The sequence below is a fragment of the Grammomys surdaster genome, unplaced genomic scaffold (genome assembly GCF_004785775.1).
Source record: "Grammomys surdaster isolate TR1022 unplaced genomic scaffold, NIH_TR_1.0 188, whole genome shotgun sequence".
Lineage (NCBI taxonomy): Eukaryota > Metazoa > Chordata > Mammalia > Rodentia > Muridae > Grammomys > Grammomys surdaster.
In genome coordinates this window covers 3,719,551-3,740,797 of record NW_021604633.1, presented here as the reverse complement: position 1 = coordinate 3,740,797, position 21,247 = coordinate 3,719,551, and the positions used below count along the sequence as shown (strand labels likewise).

The 21,247-nt window shown below is 46.4% G+C and overlaps 2 protein-coding genes across 2 annotated transcripts in view; one reads left to right on the top strand and one right to left on the bottom strand.

Moving 5' to 3' along the window:
• Window positions 1-1,108, top strand: part of Trappc12 (trafficking protein particle complex 12) — a 62,300-nt gene extending 61,192 nt beyond the window's left edge. The window contains exon 12 of the mRNA XM_028768817.1: window positions 183-1,108. Within this exon, the coding sequence (XP_028624650.1) occupies window positions 183-425 (243 nt within the window). The 3' untranslated portion in view covers window positions 426-1,108. The remainder of the gene's footprint in view (window positions 1-182) is intronic.
• Window positions 1,109-9,225: 8,117 nt separating this feature from the next.
• Window positions 9,226-16,899, bottom strand: Adi1 (acireductone dioxygenase 1). Its single transcript, XM_028768840.1, has 4 exons — window positions 16,745-16,899; window positions 14,128-14,247; window positions 12,475-12,654; window positions 9,226-10,094 (listed from the first exon to the last, which is right to left on the bottom strand). The coding sequence occupies exons 1-4, from the start codon at window positions 16,862-16,864 to the stop codon at window positions 9,975-9,977; spliced, it is 540 nt and encodes a 179-aa protein (XP_028624673.1). The 5' UTR covers window positions 16,865-16,899; the 3' UTR covers window positions 9,226-9,974.
• Window positions 16,900-21,247: the final 4,348 nt, after the last annotated feature.

Below are 21,247 nucleotides of genomic sequence, written 5' to 3'. Positions count from 1 at the left end.
TGGGTACCCCATGGCCCCTCTACCTTTTGCAGACTAATAAACCCAGATTCCTGCTCTGGCCTGGCCTGGCCTGGAGTAGCTAAAGAGGTCTGCAAAGGGGCTGGTGAGACACGGGGACCAGGGACCACAAGAGTAGGCAGGCTTGTGTCTGTGCCACCCTGAGTACGTGTCCTTTGTTCCAGGCCAACAACAATGCAGCTGTGTGTCTGCTTTACCTGGGAAAGCTCAAGGACTCCCTGCGACAGCTGGAGGCCATGGTGCAGCAGGACCCCAAGCACTACCTGCACGAGAGCGTGCTCTTCAACCTGACCACCATGTATGAGCTGGAGTCCTCAAGGAGCATGCAGAAGAAGCAGAGCCTACTTGAGGCCGTTGCTAGCAAAGAAGGGGACAGCTTCAACACACAGTGCCTGAAGCTGGCCTAGTTCCCTCCAGGTCTCTCTACCCTGGAGACACTTGAGCTGATAGATCAGTAAAAGCATGTGATGGGTATGTAGGGCATGCCTTAGGCCAGGCTACTCTCAGACCCACTGAGTGCAACTACAGTGCAGCTACACAACACTGCCTGTTGGTGAAGGTGGACCATACGCATGGCATTCAGACGAGAAATACAAGAACTTGGGGGTTCCTTTGGTTTGTCCATGGAAGCTAACTTGCTCTTGGTTGGTAATATAATATTGCCTCTTCTCGCTTTAGGCCTAAATGCTCACAGTTCATTGTCTTCCTTCCTCCATATTCCAAACCAAAGCATCACTTTGATTATTCAGCTCACTCAGAACACAGCTGGGGCACAGAGCATCACAGGCTGGCACAGCATCTCTGCACTCCTCTGTGCCTGGAAGGCAGAATTGCTTAATGCTTGTACATTTTTTCCACTTTGCAAAATGTAAAGGACCTGAAAATGGTTTTGGGTACCCAGCTTTCCTAATTCATGTGAAAACACTCATTTTAAAGGCAGGACACACAACTGTGGGATGCAGCAGAGCAGTTTGTGCCTCACGTGGTGAGGGCCTGGGTTCTACCCCAGCTCCATAGACAATATGTCTGTGGCACAGAACAAAACTGCGGGCTCTTCATGTCTGTAATAAAGTAAAAAGCGCTTGTGTTATTTCCTGGAGAGACATGAGCAAAAACCTCAGATATGGCACAGATAACAGACCAAATGGTCTTACCTGAGACTTGACTTAGAGAAGCAGTGAGTTTAGGGGCTCACTGACAGGAGCATGGATACCCAAACATGCTGAAAAGGCCCCCTCCTTGGTGGGGACTGTCAAAACCTGCATCTCTGAAGCCCCTGCAGAACTTAGAGGCAGCTCATCTGGCCAGCCTCCTGGTCCAGCTGTTGTTCCTGCTGTGTAACCTTGAGGAGGGGTCTCATGAACATAGCAAGTTACACGGGAGCTCCTCCAGGAAGCCGTAGTTCACTTCAGGGGAAGAGGCTACACAGCACTCCACCCCTTATCAACTCACATTCCTTCCACACCCGCCTCCTTGGCGTTTCTTGAGCTTTATGGGGGCAATGTAGATGTTGGTTTCTGAGTGGACATTGTTCCACTGTGCCTCAGCAACAGTCGCTCTCGGGAGCTTGACTGGCTAGGTCTCATCAGTCATCTTTGGCGTAAACACACTTCAGAGGGCAGTTGTACAAGCACATCACACTTGCTTTAACAAAATATGAGCAGTGGCCACCCCACTGTGCCTGTGACCTGCCCAGCCACAGGCTGCCCTGCTTTTCAGTTCCATACATGAGTTGCCACCAGGGGAGCACACTTAGAATCCACTCAGAAGCCAGAAGAAAGCACTAGATCCCCTAGAGCTGGAGTTACAGGTGGCTGTGAGCAGCGTGATACAGGTTCTGGGAACCAAACTCCGGTCCTTTGCAACATCAGCAAGCAGTCTTAACCCTGAGCCATCCTTCTGATCTGTGCACTGCAAGTTCTTAAGGCTAGAACTAGGAATATGGCATGTGGGAGGGGTGGGGTCAAGTGCACTGTCACTGCCACCAAGGGCAGAAGACAATTGTTCACAGTCTTGCAAACCAGAAACCAGGCCCAAGGGGCTGGGGCAGAACACCTTGCCTTTATTGGGCCAGAGATGTGAGAGCTAAGCCACAAGGGTCCTCAGCTCTGGCCATTCTGGCAGATTCACCCTGCTCCCCTTGGGCACCACATCCACAGACAGCATGCCAGGAGCCACTGGATATCCAGGCAACAGAAACAGCATCCTAAGTTACACTCTCACGTCTGCAGGTAAGGTTGACCAGTACTCTCCCAGCCTGCATTCCCTATTGTCTTAGTAGCATGACTACAGCAATGCTTATAAACATTAATTGGTTTCAGAGGTTTAGTCCATTATCATCGTGGAGGGAAACATGATGGCACACAGGCAGACATGATGCCAGAGAAGTAGCTGAAAATTCTCCAAGAAGAGAGAGCCACTGGGCCTGGACCAAGAGCTTTTGAAACCTCAAAGCTCACCCGCAGTGACACATTTCCTCCAAGGCAATACCTCCTACTCCTCAAATAGTGCCTCTTCCTGGCCACTAAACATTCAAATCCGAGCCTATGGGAGTCACTCCTAGTCATCCACCCATTGAGAGGCAAGGGCCAGAGAAGACAGGAGGCTGTTCCTGCAGTCCTGAAATCATGATTTTGGCCATTCTGTGGATCAGCTTTGGGCCTCTGTGTTAGAGCTACCCACAGATGACATCATAAACTAGACCCAAACAATGGGCAGACTCCAGGTCTCCCTGCCTTTCTCTTCAGCATCTGACTCAGCATGGGGCCTCTGACTAAATCAGGGCACATGCTGGTATATATGTCACTCTTATGATCAGGGCAGCTAAAACAAATTCAGACTCCCTCATACAGGGAACCCCAGTTATCCTGGCAAGCTAAGCTATTGTCACTCTGGCACCAGAAGTGACAGGCTATTTTTCAAGGTTCACTATGCCAATTCTTGAGCAGCCATTATTGTTCTAATCAGTCATAATAAACTGTCACACTCTGTCAGGAGCAACCCCGTTTCCTTGTTTTTCTCCTAGAGTTAATCTCTGCAGGTCTTGGACCCATTTGAACAGCAACACCTCCGTGAAACCCTGTCCACTCACACTGCTAAGAAGTAACAGGCCACAGTAAGACCAGCCCTTCATATGGAACCCACTAGGAGGGAACATCCAGTCTGGAGCTCAGCCAAGTCTGGGTTTAGCAGAGCCAATACCAAAACTTTCATGTGCCACAACCCCATCCATGCTATACGTGTTGTTTGGTACCTAAGTTACAGGATGTGCAGACAGATTAAAGTTCTTACTGGTCTGTGGACACTCATCTAGCATAAAAAACAGCACACATCAAAAGGGAAGCCTATGTGACTTGGGTTTCTATTGCTGTGATAAACACCAGGATCTTTTGGGAAGGTAAGAATTTTATTTCACCTTCAGGGTTGCAGTCTATCATGGGGGTAAGTCAGGGCAGAAACCTAGGGACAGTAACGGAAGCAGAACCCACGAAGGAACACTGGCGTACTGACTTGCTTACACCATCCAGCACCTCCTGCCCATGGGTGGCACTACCCACAGTGAGCTCAGCCCTCCCTCATCAATTATTAAGAAAATGCCCTGCAGACTTGCCTACGAGCCAATCTTAGAAATCAGTTATTTTCTCAATTAAGATTCCCTCTTCCCAGAAAAGTGTAGGTTTATCAAATTGACACAAACCAACCAGCATAGTGACTGGAAAGAACACCACATCCCCTCCAGTGAGCATAACCATTTATTTTGTTGTTATTTGAGACAGATTTTCTCTATGTAGGCAAACCAGACACACATGGAACACTGTCCTCCTGCCTCGGCCTCCAGAGTGCTTAGATTGCATGTATGTGCTAACATACCCAGCTTGGTCCACTTCTTAATGCGTCCTGTCCCCACCCATTGCTTTGTTAGACCATGCCATCTCTTTCCCTGAGCTCCCCAGGTTCTACCTTAGGGGGTGAGGGGAGAGCCAAGCCCCTACTGCATTGCAAATTATGAAGCCTACACAGTCTGCTCCCACCAAGACCTATTCCCTCCCTACTATCCGAGCCACACGGGCCAGCAGCCCTGGTCCTTCCCCGGGGCCGTGGTCTGTTGGACCTTCCATTGTTAGAACTAAATATCCACAATATCCATACAATTGAAGTCCTTGTTGCTCAGGGTGACCAGATTTGGAGATGGGTTAGAGCTAATTAGAATTAAGTAAGACCTGAAGCACTGACATACAGTGGAGGTATGACATCACAAACTAGAGCCAAACAATGGGCAGACAGTAGCAAGGTGACCCCAGGAGGCCCAACCCTATGATGGGAATGTTGATCTCAAGGTCAAAACACTCAGCCTCCAGTGGTGTCACATGAGACTCCCCAGTCTGTTGTGTTTCTTCTAACAGCCCAAGACACCCTGACTGCAGAGCAGCACTCCACTTCTGGTGTGTCAGGACATAATCCACTGAGCACTTGGGAGGATCAAGGCTGCACCCACTCACTGGTGTTCCTGGCTCTGCTATCCCACAAAATTTGTCCTATTGCCCACCCTTGTTCCTATGTGAAACCTGGCTGCAAGGATCTTACCATGCACAGCCCTGGAAGCTCGTGAGTGTCCATCTCGGGCACGAATGAATCTGCAGTGCCTCCCCTCAGCAAGTTCACAGTAAGCATGGAGTGGAGAAGCCAACACAGCCACTAGTATCACTGCCTAGATGATGTCTCTGTGTGGTCCAAAGTCCTGCTCTGGGAGAAGGACAGGAGGTGGAAGACAGGCCTCTGAAAGTGTCTCTGTCCCTGGCCCTGCTGGCATTCCTGTATTCTTAGATGATGAGCCTCCTTTGTTCTCCAGAAGAAGCAATAATCAATTATGCCAGGGCACCTGAGAGACATCAGGATTAATGAATGACTGGCCAGGCTGAAAGATGTATAGACTGCAAGGCCAATCGCTGATTGCATCGATCCGTCTGCCAGACAGGTGTGTGGACTTTGGACAGGAGAGCTTTCTGTAACAGCTGCCACAGACAAGCACATTTAACCCATTGAAGCATAATGACAAGGGACAGCAGTAAGTTGGGTATATACTCAGAGGCAAACTACATTCCTAGCATGTTCAAGGCTATGGGTTCAGTCTCCATGCTGGAAACTATCAATGATCATTAATTCCCTAGTGTAGCTAGAGCCCATGTGATTTAAGTCACTCAACAATACCACTAACTAGGGATCAAGTCTTCCATACATGAGATTTTTGGGATATAGCATATCCCAGACTTAACAAGGGCTGATGGGAAGAGCTGATTTATTGGCTGTGACCTACAACAGGGCTGTACTGCTCCAGGTAAGCTGGATACCTACAATGGGTTCCCTTCAGGGATGGCACACACGTAGACCTCTACCAGACAGCTATACAGAGCACCCTTGACCTCATTGACCCATAAACACCTGTAGGTTTCAGGACATCCAGTGACATCCACATGTCAATGCTCAAGAGCCTCCAGCTCACCACACTCTGCTTACCATCAAAGTAGCAAGGCCACAGTGCCACACAGCCTGTCCACCACAAGGCACCAGACTACACAGCCTGTCCACAGTACTCTGAAGCTACGGACAAAACAGGAAACCTCGCCGGGCAGTGGTGGTGCACGCCTTTAATCCCAGCACTTGGGAGGCAGAGGCAGGTAGATTTCTGAGTTCGAGGCCAGCCTGGTCTACAGAGTGAGTTCCAGGACAGCCAGGACTACACAGAGAAACCCTGTCTCAAAAAAAAAAAAAAAACAAAAAACAAAAAAAAAAACAGGAAACCTCAAAAAGAAATCTTAGCTGAGATACCAATGGTTTAGGGTCTACTCAGAGGGAAGAGACCTAAGCAAAATCCATAGCATTTTGTTTGATATTTGTTGTTGCTTGGGGAGTTTAGAGAGTTACATTCTAAAACAAAGAAATACCCAATCCTGCAGCTCATGTAAAGATATCAGAGGCTCCTGAGCAACCAGGGCCAAAAGCATTAGAATAAGGTCAGTACTGTATGACTTTCCTCTTTCCTCTGGCCATCTTCAGGATGCTGGTGTGTATGTATTGTATAAGCCGTAAAATTATTTGAAGTTTTTTGAAACCTTTTACACAGTGTACTTTCCAAAGGAAAACAGTTTTCAGAAAAATGATTGTTCCAGCTCACACATCTGAACAAGAACCATATTCATCACTCTTCGCCCGCCCACTCATCAACTCAACCCATCTTCCTATTCACCCACTCCATCCACCCACCCACTCATCAATACAACCCATCTTCCTACCCTCCCACTCATCAATCCAGTACAGCCATCTATCCACCCACCATCATCCAGCCACTCCCCCATCTACCCGCCCACCCACCCCTCCATATACCCACCTACTCCTGTGGCCCCCCAACATTCTTTACCTATCTACTCACAATTCTACCACTGGAAAGTGCTCAAAATCCTCACAGTGGCAAATTGGAAAACTCCTGTCATGAAACCCTCTCACTTTCTATGTCCACCACATGAGACCCTTGCTTTTATTCCATTGTGTGATCAGTCCAGCACTGGAGCCCCCAGGACACCCAACAAAATCCTGAATCTTTGCAGCCCCTCCAGCCCAGCAGAAGCAAAAGACTCCACTTCAGATGCCAAAGCTATATTAAGGAAATAAGGAGCCTAATGGGTTCTACCCTAGCACCAAACCCAAGAAAGCAAGAGAAAAGCCATGTGTCTGAAGCTGTGAGCCTCACTGTATAATTTGGGAAAACATCCCCACCATTAGAAATGGCTTTCCTCCTCCAGACTTAGATGTAGTCTGTACAAGTTGGGCCAGAGGCCATTTAATCAGAAGTGGGGTTTGAAGATGCAATAAGACTTCACGGTCCCAAGCCTCCACACCCTCAGTGGTTCTGAGGACCTACCCAACTGCCTCATTTACCATCCCAGAACCAGAGCAGCAGTCTACCTGCATTTCAGCTACTAGAGAGACACGAGGCAGGGGGATCACACAAGCCCAGGGCTCCCAGACTTACCTTGAAAAACTTACTCTAGTGTAAGTTGGAGTCTAGTCTAGTTCAGTGTGGAGGCTCTTGCCTATAATCCTAGTACTCAGAAGACTTTGCATTTGAGGCTAGCCTGGTCTATATTCTAGGCCAGCCAGAGCTATGAATTGACACCCAATATCAAAAAAATAACAGGGCCTTCTATCAAACCTAATGACCTAATTTCAATCACTCAGACTCATGGGAAGAAGGAATCAACTCCCTCAAGTTGTCCTCTGATTCCCACTTGTGTACCATTGGACACACACACACATACACAGTCTCGAAAAACAAACACACAAAAAGTATGAATACTGGAGGAGAGCTAAGAAACTATTACCTCACCAGGCAGTGGTGGCACATGCCTTTAATCTCAACACTTGGGAGGCAGAGGCAGGCAGATTTCTGAGTTTGAGGCCAGCCTGGTCTACAGAGTGAGTTCCCAGGACAGCCAAGGTTATAAAGAGAAATTTCATCTCGAAAAACAAAAAACAACAACAAAAAAGGAACTATTACCTCACTTAGGTATATTGACAGATTTCTATTACCTTCATTGGTGGTTTGAATAGGTTTGGCCCCCATAGACTCATGTGTTTGCTTGCCCCACACAGAGTGACACTAACAATATTAAGGAGGTGTGGCCTTGTTGGAATAGGTGTGGCCTTGTTGGAGGAAGTGTGTCACTATAGGGGTGGGCTTCAGGGTCTTATGTTCAAGCTCCGCCCTGTGTGGAAGAGCAGTCTTCTCTTGGCTGCCTTTGGATCAAGATGTAGAACCTTTAGCCTCTTGTAGCCCCACATCTGTCTGAATGCTGCCATGCTTCTCACCATGATGATAATGAACTGAAACTCTCAGACTGTAAGCCAGCCCCAATTAAATTCTTTCTAAGACTTGCCTTGGTCATAGTGTTTCTTCATAGCAATAGAAACCCTAAGACACCTTCCTCAGTCTTCCCTCAATCTGTGAGGTCATGGCTCACACCCAAGACCTGTCCGCATGTAGAACATGCTGGAAGGCATATTCAGTCTTCAACAGGAACAAGGCCATTTACAGTGGACAGTTAGAACAGGAGCCACAAAGAACAAAAACAAAGCAAGTGGTGGCAAACATCTATAATCAGAACTCAGGAGACAAGGGCAGGAGGAGGTCAAGCCCAGCCTGCCTGGACCAGGGGCTAGGGCTGAAGCTGAGTTGGTGCAGTGCTTGCCTGGCATGCGTGAAGCTATAGGTTCCATTCCCAACACTGTACAAACCACGAATAGTGGCTGATACCTGTCATACCAAAAGTCAGGAAGGACAATAAAGATTAGGACTTGAAGACCATCCCTATCTTCTCAAAGTCATTATTAAATTGAGGATGATGACTTTGAGACCAACTGGGGTACATGATATCACAAACAACAAAATGTGGCCAGAGAGACAGCTCAGTAGTTCAGAGTACTTGCTGCTCTTGCAGAGGACACTTTGGATTTGGCTCTGTCTGACCTCAGTGTAAGTTCAAATCCCAAATTTCCATATGGCAGCTGACAACCATCTGTTACGTAACTCCAGTCGCGGGAGATCTGACACCCTCTCTTGACTTCTGGTGGGCACAATGCATACACATAGTGCACATATATGCATGCAGGCAAAGCACCCAAACACAAAATGAACTTTTTAAAAAATTAAACCCAGGCATGGTGTCACACACCTTTAATCTCAGCCCTCAAGAGGCAGAAGCAAGAGGATTTCTGAGTTCAAGGCCAGCCTGGTTTACACTCAGGAGGCAGAGGTAGGGGAATATCTGAGTTCAAGGCCAGCCTGATCTACATATCAAGTTCCAGGCCAGCCGCTACTACAGAGTAAGAGAGTCTTAAAAAACAATCAACCAAAGATACTAGGTTGACAAAAGCTAGCAGATCGGTCCTTACTGACAGTAATTCTAGAAGGAGAAAACCCAGGATGTGCTGCCTGTACACGTTTGAGTTCTAAGGCTGAGGTAACTTCAGTCACCTCCCCATGGCTCAAGCTTCCCCGAGTGTGTAGGGGAAACAAGTCCCCAAACCATCATGGTGACCAAGGTAATGGGCATCTTCACATTGAGAGTAGCCACTCAGAGAATGGCCTACAGCCATCTTCTACAGCACAGATTATAGTGGTTTTCTATAAATATAACACACTACACATAAACATATTTCAGGATTATTATTCTTTATTTGTGGTACAGGGGCTCATACCCAAGGCCTTGCATTTGCTAGGTTAGATTTCTACATCTACACTATATAACACAAGGTGCTGGAGTAGAAAAATCATATATTACTTCTTTTGAATCTTGATTGTAAAAGACCCAAAACCACATTGATAATATCTACCTGGATGTAGAAATTAATTACATACATATAAAATCGCATAAGGAATCTAAATGGGAGGCTTTAATGAACCAAGTAAAATATTGTATGTACACATGAGTATAATACAGCTTAGCTGTGAGCATACAATTAAGGTAACTTAGTTTGGAGAAAGAACAACCCCACTTCCCCACCCAACAATCATTGAGGGAGAAAAACATCATTTGGTTAGTTGTGCTGGGTATAACTGCCCTCTAGGGCATAGCTTCATGCCCGCAACAGACACCTACATTAGGACCTTCTGGGAGATGAAGATTGGCCATATATGAATGCACATACCAACCCAGGGCTCCTAGACCGCTAAGTCTTGACAGTTAGGGAAAATTAAGGTCACTTGTTCACATTTTTGTGGCTTCCATGTAAAAATCACTTTTAGAGATGCTTTCATTCAAAAGACTCTGATCTAACAATCTTACCAAAGAAAGCTAGTCTAGCCTCAAGTCCACATATAAAAGCAGAGAGGTGAGCAACTTTCCAATTAGTTACCACAGCAGGAGCTTCACACAGTGCTGTTTTCTCTTTGAGGAGCACTGCTATGCTGTTCCTTCCAAAAACCTCACGTACTGTACCCGGGCATCAAAATGGTCAGCTGGCCGGTTGTATGGTGTCCACACAGGCTCTCCAACAAACAGCCGCATGGCCTTCACGTAATTCTAGAAAACAAGCCCCACATCTCATTGAACACTCCTACTCATCTGTCTGGGAACCCTTGACGCTGTCTCACCTACTTAGGGCTGAGCTCTGTCTGACCTCAGTGGGAGTGACCACTGCCAGGCAGCAGAAGAATCTGTAGCTCCTGATTAGGGTCTACACTGAAGCAGAAATAAGTTTGGACTCTATCCACCCTCCTTGTTTCATCCCCTGAACACAGCACTCCTAGGGACCAGCCCCAGGCCCTGCTGCTGGTTGGTAAGGGAATAACTTGTCAGCAGTTGTCTAAACAGGAAATGCAGTCTCCATGCAGCCCTTCCCTTCATCCTACAAATAAACGTACACAGGTAAACGTGACAAATGTATGTTACTTACAGAACTACTGACAGCCATAAGCAAAGTAGAAATAAGCTTATCACTAGGGATTCCCCACACAGTGCATAAATTGCAGTTAAATAAATCAGGATCAGGCATGTCTGACAATGCAGCTGTAAACAAGCAGAAGGAGCCGGGCAGTGGTGGCGCACGCCTTTAATCCCAGCACTTGGGAGGCAGAGGCAGGTGGATTTCTGAGTTCGAGGCCAGTCTGGTCTACAGTGTGAGTTCCAGGACAGCCAGGGCTACACAGAGAAACCCTGTCTCGAAAAACAAAAACAAACAAACAAAAAAAAAACCAAGCAGAAGGGCCCTTTATGCACCCCCCCCCAAAGCACATCAAGCAGAAAAAGTAAAATGCAGAGCCCACTGCCTTCTGGGTAAAAGGAGGAAAGAATTGTGACTCTTGAGTATACAAACACCCTCAAAAACAATGGTTCTCAACCTGTGGGTCACAACCCCTCTATGGGTCATATGGCAGGTATCCTGCATATAGGAATATTGCATTACAATTCATAACTAACAAAATTGCGGTCATGAAGTAGCGAAAAATTAATTTTTTATGGTTCCACAGCATGGGGCACTTTATTAAAGGGCCCCGGCATTGGCAAGGTTGAGAACCACTGCTCTAAAGGAACTATTAAAATATAGACACTGGCGCCCTTCCAGGAGAAAACTGGGGCCGTGAGGAACAGAGAGGACACTCACTATTAATAAACACTCTGAAGCACTTGGGAGGCAGAGGCAGGCGGATTTCTGAGTTTGAGGTCAGCCTGGTCTACAGAGTGAGTTCCAGGACAGCCAGGACTACACAGAGAAACCCTATCTCGAAAAAAACAAAAAATAAAAAAATAAAAAATAAATAAATAAATAAATAAAAAATAAACACTACTCATCTCCTAATTTTTTCATTTTTATTTTAACTTGTTTTTCTGGGTTTTTTTGATACAGGGTCTCATCTAGCCCAGCCTATTCTTGAAACGTGACATACAGCTGCAGGTGACCTTGAAGTCCTGATCCTACCTAAACCTCCCAAATGCTGAAATCACAGGCATATGCCATCAGACCTGGCTTCCTAAATCTGAATCTTCAGTCATGTGCATTTATCTACTACTCACTTGGAAGGCTAGAGGGATGGCTCAGTGGTTAAGAGTACATGCTCTTGGAGAGGGCCCAAGTTCAGTTCCCAGCACCCATGTGAGGTGGCCCACAATCACAACTCCAGTTCCAGGAGAGCCAACACCCTCTACTGGATTTTGTGGGAACTGCATTCATATGTACATACTCCAAAGGAGATATACATAATTTAAAAATAAAAATTTATTTTTTTTAATTAACTTGGCTGAGAATGTAGCTCAGTTGTTAGACAGTCTGTCCAGCGTGCATGAAGCCCTAGGTTCCATACCCAGCACCAGAGAAATCAGGATTGGTGGTAAACACTTGCAATCCCAGCAGTGGAAGGTAAAGATAGGAAGATCAGGATTTCAATGCATCCTCAACTACATAGTGAATTTGAGGCCAGTCTGGAATACATAAGACACTGTCTCAAAGACCAAAAATAATACTTAAATGTCAGGTTTAACCCAAATCATCCTGACACACTAAGAATTAATTCCTGTGCTTACTTCCAGTCCTAATAACTGTACTGCAAAACTGCTGAGGAACTCCCCAGATGAGAGAACCCCCACACTACAGGTGTATTACAGCCACAAGCCCCAAGTCAATGACGAGTACAGGCTCACCCCGGGAGCACTCCCTCCTGAAGATATCTGCTCCTTGCCCAAAGCTGTGTAGATAAATGTTGCCTTACTATCCAACAAGAACAAAGGTGAAATTCTGCCTTCCCTCCCAGGCTATGGCCATAGGCTCTTCTGGTTCCACTGGCTCTCTCTGAAAGAGCTGTGATTGACCACATGTCTAGGTGATAAGCCTCACACAACACGGCTAGTGGGTCATCATGGTCACCTGAGATGTCTATGCACAGACCACAGCATGGCACACTCTCACCTTCTCGTCCAGTGTGAAGCGGTGATAGATGCCAGCAGGAAGCGTAATCATGTCCCCCTTCTCCATGGAAATCCGGATCCACTTGTCCTCCTTGTCCCTGACATCGAAGTACCCGCTGCCCTCCAGGATGTAGCGGATCTCCTCATCCAGATGCAGATGTTCCTCAAAGAACATCTTGATCTAGTGCAAGAGGGAACCTGTGAGTTTCATGGAGACCTGTCATGCAGACCCGGCCCTTACAGCTAGACTACAATGAATGATACATGCTATTAAAAGTATCAGGAGCTGAGCCAGGGAAATGACACCATCGATAAAGGCACCTGCCACCAAGATGATGTCTTAAATTTAATCCCCAGAGCCCAAATGGTAGGAGCAAACTGAGACAGGGTCTCACGTAGTCTGTCCAGGCTGTCTTCTTGCTATGTAGCTGAGATGACCTTGAACTTCTGATCCTCCTGTCTTCACCTACCAGATGCTGAGATTACCTACCTGAGACCATGCTCCACTCTAAATGACTCTATACCACTAAATGCAAATGGTCCCAGTAAAGTAGTCAGGTACCCATCCTGAAGACACCACCTCTAAGCTCACAGGAAAACATATCGTCCAACCAACAAGTCTAGGGAAAAGCCAGATACAGAACTGTGAATCCCATGAAGAAAATCCCAAGCCAATCCAAACATCACTAGTGGATCTACCACACATAAGGGACACACTACCACCAGATTCATGCCCCTCAAAAGAGCTGAAAGGGAATCACCGGACTGGAGAGATGGCTCAGTCTGGAAGAACTGACTGTTCTTCCAGAGGTCCTGAGTTCAATTCCCAGCAACCACACGGTGGCTCACAACCATCTGTAATAGGGTCTGATGTCCTCTTCTGTTGTGTCTGAAGAGAGCAATGGTAGTATACTCATATGCATAAAATAAATAAGTAAATCTTTTAAAAACGGGGGTGGGGAATCACCCCAGCTCATTCTATGAGAACAGCATTGTGAAGGAATTTTAATCCAGCAACATGACTGCTCTGGCAACCAAAGACCTAGGTCTGTGTGATCCAGTGCGATCCAGCTGGAATGCAAACACACCACACACCTTTAATCCCTCTATCTGAAATACAAACATGCCCTTAGTCCCCACCTTTAATCCCAAACAATGAAAGGAGGGTTAGTTTACAGAAGGAACCAACCATGTTTGAAAATGATGTCTGAGAGGCATACATAGTGAGGAATCAGAAAGATTTCGCAGAACGAGTCAGAGATAGGATATGCCCAACTCTCACTAGAACAGCAGAGGAAAGAGGTGACGTAAGCAAGCACATGCTTGGTGATTCTGGAGGAGGCAGTTTTATAGAGATAGGTTGCAGAAGATTAGAACAGATTGCCACAGTTTGAGACCAAGCAGAGATTTTTAGTCCGAATCTAAGAGATGCCAGTTTGAATTAGTCAGCTTCAAGAGAAGTTTTGAACCAGAACAGCTGAGTTGAACCAGCCAGCCAGAGTTCAGGAAGAACTAGAGTGAGTGTATTAAGCAGTAATCCTCATGTAAGTAAGACAATTACAAAGCATTGCTCTGCCCCAAAACCACACTGAGAAGAAAGTCTTGTGGTAAGAGGCAGGAAGGTAAGGATTCTCTCCAAGCCAGGCCTGCTCACCTTCTCCTCATAATTGGGAAGTGTATCTTTGCATATGGTGATGATGTCCATCCATGAGTAGTTTCTCGTTTTCCGGATCTTTTCCAGTTCTGGATCGTTCTCATACTTGTCAGCATCAAGCTACATAAGTTTAAGCAAAGTGGAGGTCACCTTAGCGCAAGGATGTATAGCAACTGAGCTAGTAGTACAGCTCCCTGGTACAGCGCTTGCCTCCTAGTACACAAGGCTCTAGGTCTGCTCCCCAGCCCTATGATGGAAGCATAGCAACATGGTCCTTCCAGACCTGTGGCTGGATCATCCTAACAGAGTACTGCTTGTTCCTTGCCAGTCCTAGCACAGCCCTCCACCTCCTCTCTTGATGGATTGTCCATGTTCACAGTGCCAGGGGGACATTCCAGTTCTGCTGGAGTCTTGCCTGCCTCTGCCAGCAGTCCTGCTGGGTTCTCCACATTTTCAGATGAAGTTCTTATTCCTCACAGATGCTAAGACACAGCTCACTCAGTGTGCATGACCACTCACTCTGCCATTTTCCATTCAGCAAGTCTTACTAGGCTCTCTGTGGGCAGCATGCTTCCCAGGCTCACAGACCAAGCTCAAGTTCATTGAGATGAACTGAGAGAGCAGCAATCCTCTGGCCCCATTTGACTTTTCTGCTTCACTCTGCTCCATCCTTCTACAAAAAGAAATTCTTCTACAAAAGAAATCTCAATCCTAAATTAAAAAGAACCATTCACTATTCTTAAAAATGACTGAATAGTGTTGTGTGGCCCATGACTGTAATTCCAGCTATTCAGAATGCAGGAGAGAACTGTGAGTTGGAAGCTAGCCTGGACTTACATAGCAATAATCCATCTCAAAAAGGAAAAAAAAAATAATACATACTCAATACCCTTTCATAGCAAGGTCCCACCTCTCACGTTCCCACTCACAATTTCTGATTTATCACAATCCTACCTATTCTTTAAGCTCCAAATCCAAGGACACCTTCTTCCTGACTCTCTCTCCAAAGGCTCCTGGTAGAACTAATCTGAAATCCTACATGAAAGTACTGGCAATGAATTTAGTGACATTTAGTTTTGTTTTACGATGAAGTGCACATTTTATTATTATGGGACAGGACACCAACACACAGGCATCAGTATATTTTATGTGTACAAGTGTCTTGCATGCATGTATGTCTGGGCACCACTCTAGGGTATAATGTCCACAAAGGCCAGGAGAGAACAAGAGATCCCCTGGAACTGGAGTTACAGATAATTACGAGCCGATGGCAATGGAACCTGTGCTCTTAGCACCTAGCCATATATTATACATATACATACATATATACATATATGCAATCCTGAAGCATAATCCTGAATATGCTCCTTCCTAACCCGTGTGGAAACTTCATCCACAGGATGACATAAAAGATAGGCCTCCTGGTGGAGTCACAACTGCTCCTGACTGAGTGGCTTTACTGCACTGGGGAGCTATTTAAGACTTCTGTGATTAGTTAGTTGTAAGTGGGCCTTTACCAGACACCGAAAGCACCTGATCGGGTTCCAGTCTCTACTGTCCAGCCAGTTTCTGTTGTTTACAGATTATCCCGTATAGACACAAAGCCCTGAGTCTGACTCCTAATCTAAAGTATCGATGATGACCCCAGGAAGGGACGAAGGCAGTATTCCAAAGGAAAGTGCTCTGCCTCCAACTTTCAGTCACGAGAGTTCTTTCTGTCACTCCGCTCTGTCCCCTATCCCTAGCAACTTCTGCCGTGGGAGCAAAGACTAACTCCTCAAGAGGCCTTGCTGAGCAAACCTCCCACCCTCCCACCCCACTCCAACCCCAACCCCAACCCCACAACCCTGAGGCACGGCTTGCAATAGGTCACTTGGCTTCAGTTTACTAAAAGTCACTAATTTGGGAAGCCACTAGGTCATGAATGCCTAGATTACTTCTCAGAAACTGGAAGGCTGTGTTTTTTTAAACCACTCTTCAAGCCTGAGCTGGTGTCCCACGAGTGACCTTTTGATCCAGGAGAACAAAAGTGCATTATCATCACATCTGTCCCATGCAGAGCCTTGATTTCGTATGTGCACACCGCAGATTCTTCTCCAATGACCTATTTCCTTGCTTCCTATCCCCAAAATATCCTATTCCTTGCAGACATAGATTTGAGTGTCACCCCCACCTTAATGTGGCCACCCCACACATCGACTCTACAGCGTCCACAGGTCGTTGCTTCAGCCGTGGGCACAAAAGTGGTGAGCAGGCCTTCATGGTTTTAAGGGACATGACTCTGCAAAGGATTCATCAAAGGCATGGCTCCGGCCAGTTTGCATTTCATTTTGACCGTACCAATACAGACAGGCTAGATCCAGTTAACTCTCCACCAATCTCAGACTCTCTGCGGCTTTGTTACCGGCGACTGGCAGCTGGCCATGCTTTTGCAAACATTAGCTGTGAGCGAGTGCCACGAGAAAAGCAGGCTCCATCAGCTCACAGCCTTCTCCGCCGTTACAGAAATCTTTGGAAACAGCGGCCTTGCTGAGCTTGCGCAGCGCCCCACCACCACCACCCGCCGCCACCGGCGTGCGCGTGCGCAGGCGCGTGGTATTCCAGCCTGCACTCGTACCTTCCAATAGAGCACTCCGAGCGTGCGCAGCTGCTCCAGGCTCACAGGGCGGTTGGGCTGTGCGCGGTGTGGCATCCGCGGGTCGGCCGTGGACTCGTCCATATACCAGGCCTGCACCATGGTGGCGGCGGCGGCTTCCACAGACTGCCTGGAGGGGGCGGGGTTTGAACGAGCCGGAACCGTTGGGCGGGGTATGGGGCGGAGCTGTCCGGAGGGCGTGGCCGCTCAGGTGGAATCCAGGACCAGGAAGGGCTCAGATGAAAGCATAGCCACAGCCTCACCAATTATATGTCTACCCTGTTTAATTTGCTGATGCTGTGATAAAATACTATTACAAGGGCAGCTTTCAGGCAGAAAAGGTTTATTTACTCACAATTCCAGGTTAAATTCCATCATTGGGAGCAGCAGAACTGTCAAAGCAAGAACTTAAAGCAGCTAGTTCACAGCCAAGAGCAGAGAGAAATGAATGCTCAGCCCCTGTCTATACTTTCTTTTTGAATTAATATGATCTAGATAGTCCTCCATAGACTGGCCACAGGCCAACGTAATCTAGACCATTTCTCATTAATACTCACCTCCTAGGTGATTCTAGCTATGTTAAGATGACAGTTAAAACCGGGCAGTGGTGGCGCACGCCTTTAATCCCAGCACTTGGGAGGCAGAGGCAGGTGGATTTCTGAATTCGAGGCCAGCCTGGTCTACAGAATGAGTTCCAGGACAGTCAGGGCTACACAGAGAAACCCTGTCTCGAAAAATCAAAAAAAAAGAAAAAAAGAAAAAGAAAGAAAAAAAGAAAAGAAAAAAGAAAGTCTCATTGGTGGGACTTAGAACTAATACGATGCACTGGCTAATTCTTTATCTGGGTGAACAGGGTGTTATAAAGAGTGAGGACGACAAATGCCTGTCATCTCAGGGTTAGGTAAACAGGAGCACACAAGATTTTCACAAATATGTTTATGGAATACTAGCCCTTGGTGAGATAGCCATCTCTGATAGAATAAAATTATTATATTTTGAAGGTAAAACAACTGAGGCCCAGATAACTTTAAGGAATTTTTGCCCACAGGAAGTGCTAAGGGAGGGGTTTGAATTCAGGAAGCCTCACCCAGAAGTGTCTGTATATAGCTGCTAAAATACAGAGCAAGAAGCAAAACCTTTGTTCAGCCATAGAAATAACAGTCTTGAGTCAGGAAGGCTGCCCCTCTTCTGCTTCTGGCTAGAGAGGCACAGCAGGATCCCTGAGCACTGTGTGTTGGCTTCTGTCTTATGCAGAGATGTTTTTCTGTCCCATCTGGGATGAGAGAGGGCAGCGGGTTCATGCCAAGAAAATCATACTTTAGAAAAGTAAGACGGTTGAGATGCCCCAAGGAATTGGGGGTGGGGGAGGACTCCGAATTTGCCAGCAGACCTGTCGATCTCCTGCAGCCATCCTGCCCATGAGAGTTCTCCTTTGAAGGAGACTCTTCTGAACTTGAACTGTTTCTTCCAGAATAGCCAGCAGCAGCCCAGAATCATGTTTCATGATCAGAATTTATTGCCCCAGTTAAGAACCAGGAGAGAACAGTTCACATGTTTTGAAAAACAGCTAGTCTCCATCATTGCAAACCTACCCGGGCTGGTAACCCTCTAGGCTTTGAAAGAACGTGAGGGTAGTGTGTAGGTTCCTATATAACAGTTTTTCTTGTTGTTGCTGTTGGTTTTAGTCAGGGTTTCATCATGTAGCCCTGGCTGGCTTAGAGCCTTCAGACCAAGCTGGACTCACACCAGTATTTGCCTCCCTAGTCCTGGGATTAAAGGTGTGTGCCACCATACCCAGCCCTATACTGGTCATTTCTAAATATAAAGGCTAGTCTTAGGTTTGAGCATAGGAATGCATTAATGTGATTCTAGCACTTGAGAAATTGAGGCAGGAGGATTAAGAGTTTAAGGCCAGGCTGAGCTAATAAGCAAGATTCAGTCTCAAACAACAGCAGTAGTAACAAAAACATGCGGGAATTAGCCAGTACTGTATTAAAAAAAATGAAAAACCAAAAACAACAAAACTTTTTTTCTGTTGTTTTTTTGGTTGTTCTGTTTGTTTGTTTGTTTGTTTGTTTTTCTGTGAAATAGCTCTGGCTGTCCTGGACTTGATTTCTTGATGTGCCAACCAGACTGGCCTCGAACTCACAGAGATCCACCTGCCTCGGCCTCCAAAGTGCTAGGACTAAAGGCCTGTACCATCACAAATGGTTTACAAAAACACTCTTTTTTTTTTTTGGTTTTTCAAGAAAAAGTTTCTCTGTGTAGCCCTGGCTGTCCTGGAACTCACTCTGTAGACCAGACTGGCCTCGAACTCAGAAATCTGCCTGCCTCTGTCTCCCAAGTGTACAAAAACATTCTTAAAGATTTATTTATTTTGTTTTGTTTTATGTGTATGAATGTTTACTTGCATACGTGGATATTTATGCTCCACAAATATTTAATGCCTGAAGAGGCCAGAAAAAGACCTTAGGTCTCCTGGAACTGGACTTACCAAGAGTCGTGAGGCACCATGTGGGTGCTAGTAGCCAAATGGATCCTCTACAAGAGCAGCTGGTGCCCTTAACCACTCTACAGACCCACAGAATAGTCTTAAGCTGAAAAGTCATAATAGAATCCCAGCACTAGAGAGGCCAAGGCAGAAGGGTAGTAAATTTGAGGCCAGCATTTTCTCAAAAACAATAAAATCCTTAGCTCACAGAGCATTCCAAAGAGGTAACAGGATGTACCTGGCTCTGTTTAACTGTGGGTCCTGCTGTGTACTATTAATAATTTTTATCTGCTCACTATGTACCTACCTTTCCTGACCATGGCGGGTAGGGATACGCAGTCATGAGATTTTACCTTGTTTGCAAGCTAACAGGTTAGCCCTGCCCAGGGCATGGATGTAACCCAGAGAGACCTCACACAGTGATGAGTGGGAAAACGCTGTCAGACTGCCAGCATTTCTGCACAGGTTCCTGACCACAGTGCCCACCATGACGGGAGTAAGTCCTGCAGCTTCACCCAGTGGGCTGAATAGAGAAGGGGAGCGTGGAGCTGAGGGAGCCACGGTCTGCCCTCCATGGGCTCATGTCCAGGTGTGCAGCCGCAGGTTGTGCTTCCGGTACACAGAGTGTTAAGACCTATCTTCTAGTTGTGATTTAGCAGGGTCAGTGGCATTTTCCTGCTTCAGCAAGGACAGTTTTAAGAAATGTCTTATTCTTACCTTTGTAAACCTGTGTGAAGACTATAGTGACTGCTGAGAAGCCGGTCACATGGCCTGTTTCACCTTAGGAGCAGACACCTGAGCCTTCAGTGGACCATTAACATATTACTTCCGCTGGCTGTGCCACAGTCGCTCCAAGCCTCACCACACTTTGAGAGCCCTATTTCTTGTCCTTACTGTTTGGACACTTTAGGATGCAGATAGCAGGACTCCAACAAGGTGTTTCGGTTCACACACCTAAGAAGGATTACAATGGCTTTCATTGAGGCTGAATGCCGCTCTCAGATGTTAACCAGTCTGTCTCCAGCACATTTGCCCCCTCCCAGTTCTTCTCTCTTCCTGTCCTCCTTTTTCTCTCTCCTTCCCTCCTTGTATCTTGTATCCTCTCCTGTCTCACTCCATTCCTCAACCTCTTTTCTCTGTGTAGTGGCTTATTAGTTTAATATTATATATAGTATATATATATATATATATATATATATATATATATATATATATATATTTGTAATTAATGTATTAACCCATCTTCTATCCCACTGCTATAATACAAAACCAGAGGCTCTGTCTGTTCTTTATAACAAAAAGATTTATTTAGGTCATAAGTTGGCCTCTGGTAAAGAACACCAGCTGCATTGCTTCACAGAAGACAGTACCATGGCAGGAACATGTTTAAGAGACACAGGAAGCCAGAGATGTTCTGGAGCCAGGGTCTTCTGTCACCTTCGCTGACAGGAAGTATGTGAAGTCTAGAGAAAACTAATGGGTCCTTCTGAGGACAGTAGCCTGACTGCCTGTTAAAGGTCCTGCCACCTCTCTGCTTGAGGACCAGCATGAACTTTCCACACATGGGCTCTGGAGATAGATGCAAACCACAAGACAGCCAACAGCAACCGTCTCTACAGCTTACTAGTAATTCAGAGGAAGGGCTCTTTATGTAACATCTGGCATCCAGTCTTCTGAAAAATTCTAGGCAGCACAGCTAAAGCAAAACATCGAACAATCAAACAAACAAAAACCCACTCAAAAAAAAAACACCTGTGGATATCTGTAGGACTGGGACATTGCTCTGAGCAGCAATCAGTTAGGGTCAGGACCAGGCAAGAGAGGCCAAACAGAACCATGCCAAGGCAGATGTACACACTCACTGCCAGGCTGTCTAAGCCTCTTGCTTCCTGTGTGTCCAGTAGAGGAGAGACTTGAGGGACACAGGAGGTAAGCAGGACTGCACTTTCCCTGAGTTCTCAGGCCCTCTACATGGCCAGTTCTACTCAGACCCC